At 43.9% G+C, this 2,396-nt stretch overlaps 1 protein-coding gene across 1 annotated transcript in view; it reads left to right on the forward strand.

Annotated features, from left to right (window-relative positions):
- Window positions 1–2,070: 2,070 nt before the first annotated feature.
- Window positions 2,071–2,396, forward strand: part of mrap2a (melanocortin 2 receptor accessory protein 2a) — a gene marked incomplete at its 5' end in the record, with an annotated part of 2,874 nt that continues 2,548 nt past the window's right edge. Inside the window, 3 exon segments of the mRNA XM_084483843.1 lie at window positions 2,071–2,106; window positions 2,109–2,123; window positions 2,298–2,392. Coding sequence (XP_084339969.1) covers window positions 2,071–2,106; window positions 2,109–2,123; window positions 2,298–2,392 — 146 coding nt within the window.

Consider the following 2,396-nt stretch of genomic DNA (forward strand, 5'->3'; position numbering starts at 1 on the left):
CAGGATTTATTCCACACAAACAATTATCAAAGTAACTAAAGTAGGCTTCAGGGTGGACCCAGGCCAAAATAACAAACAAAACGTCCCTATCTGAAACAAAAGACTCTAACCTAAGAAAACAAATGACAATTAAATCAGCTCCCTTTCTAATGAAAACAGGAGGAAACAATACAAACTGAAATGGCAGTCCACCCCTACTATTTGAACAGAAACTTCTAAACTAAAATACAGGACATAAAAACACATGTGGCTTGTTGGGAGAGGAGGATGGAAGTGCTGGCTTCCACGGTGACCATCTTGACTCCTTTTATTCTTGCCTTGGCCAATCACCGTCCCCGACCGAAACGAGTGGACCAATCCCCACCCGGGAATGGCACATTCCTATTTACATATAAGATTGACAGAAAACACAAAGCCACACACACACAAACACAGAATACAAAAACTACGACCACAGTCGTAACATATATTATACATATTGACAAAAACAAAGTGGCTGCGTATCCTTCAGGCTACTTGGGTCGTCCTTGTTGCCCGGCACCAAAAGCATACACGCAATATTCTACTAAAAACTAGAGTGAATAAATAAAATGTATGCTATGACTCAATTATTGAGTCATAGCATACATTCATTCATCACATCAAAATCCAATTGATTTGATGCATCAGGTCTCGGTCTGTCTTTGACATAACCTAACAAGCTACCTGCACCTTTGTCACTATAATGGCTAGTAGCTACACTATAGTTTGGACAGATTGCACCATCAATATAAATAAGCTGCCTTAAAACTGCCTTAGAAAGAGCCAGAGAAGAGGCTCAGTGTAATTGCCTTGTGCGTTTCATTCACCACTTACTTCTCACCCTCCTTTTCCATGGATAACAAACTCAGCGTCAATCCCAGTGTGGAAAACCCAACCCGTCAACTCTCCCCCTGCTGCTGCAGCAGCAGATGAGAGTGTCAGATCAGATGAGAGCCTGACGGGGCCCTCTAAGGCTGTCAGATCAGACGGCACAGAGCTGGAAGACTCTGGAGCAGGAGCAGCAAGGGAGGGGTGGAGGAGGAGGAGTGTGATATAATGAGAGAGAGAGAGAGAGAGAGAGAGAGAGAGAGAGAGAGAGAGAGAGAGAGAGAGAGAGAGAGAGAGAGAGAGAGAGAGAGATAGTTAGAGAGAGGGAGAGAGAGATAGTTACAGAGAGGGAGAGAGAGAGAGAGATAGTTACAGAGAGGGAGAGAAGTGAGGGAGAGAAGAGAGCGAGAGAGAGCGAGAGTGTGAATGAAAACCATAATTGGCTCGCTGAGTTTAGAAGTCTTTATTCACTGGCGTTGTACTGCTGAGCATTTACATTTGACATTTAGGGCATTTAGCAGACGCTTTTATCCAAAGCGACTTATAAGTACATTCGTCATAAGAAGTGAAACTATATATCGCCATCGGTACAGTAAAGATGTTCATAGAACCAAGTGCAAGTACTAACAATCGCCAGGCTGACCCCATTCCCCGTATACAGCAGTGATGGCTAGCTACTGCAGATACTACACAACTAAGTACATGCTACACAAGATGCATGCACAACACAATTAAATACATGCTACACAATTAAGTACAATGAATGAAAACAACCTGCATTAAGTGCGTTCATTAAGTGCCAGGACGTACAACAAACAATAGTGCAACAGACAAATAAGGGACTGAATGGCTATGACTGCTCATTGGGCAGTGGAGCAGATGCAACTTGCGCTGTGTGTGTCTGAAGATCCTTCAAGCTGCTCATTGTAAATTGTATTTTATGCTTGCAGGTTTGAGTGCCATAATGTGTGATGATGAATGCATCTTGTTTGTGTAAAGGAACTATTATATAGTAATGCAATGAAAAAATCCGGACCAAATATTATGTTCTGTGCTGATGCCCTGCTCACGCTACTGCTTCAAGGACAGGAAAGTAGAGACGTGACACCGCCTGACACCGCCTCTCTCCTCAGTACCAGCGGCGCGCGCTGCCAGTCGCCGCTGCAGCTGGCTGTCTCTGGATCAACGGACCATCCCGTTACGTCCTTCGCCTTCTTTAAGATGGATATTGGGCGTCGTGGCGTATTTCCCCTCGTGAAGACGTGCGCATTGGAGTGCGGGGTTATTCCTATTTCATATTTTGTATGAATACAAATTGAATAAGTATATTCTCGTGTTTTGCGGATGATCTTACTTTGAACTCTCTTTTTTCGGTGAATAGTTTTTGCAGCGATATAAGTTATGGGTTGGTGCGACTTTGACGTTGATCTAATGAAATGAAAACAAAGGTAGGACCAACGCGACGATCTCCATTTGAGATGAGCGGATTTGAGAACCAGAGCGGAGCAAACCCTCATCACAGCGACTACGTGTGGCAATACGAGTAC

Source organism: Micromesistius poutassou (assembly GCF_964030765.1).
Source record: "Micromesistius poutassou genome assembly, chromosome: 19".
Lineage (NCBI taxonomy): Eukaryota > Metazoa > Chordata > Actinopteri > Gadiformes > Gadidae > Micromesistius > Micromesistius poutassou.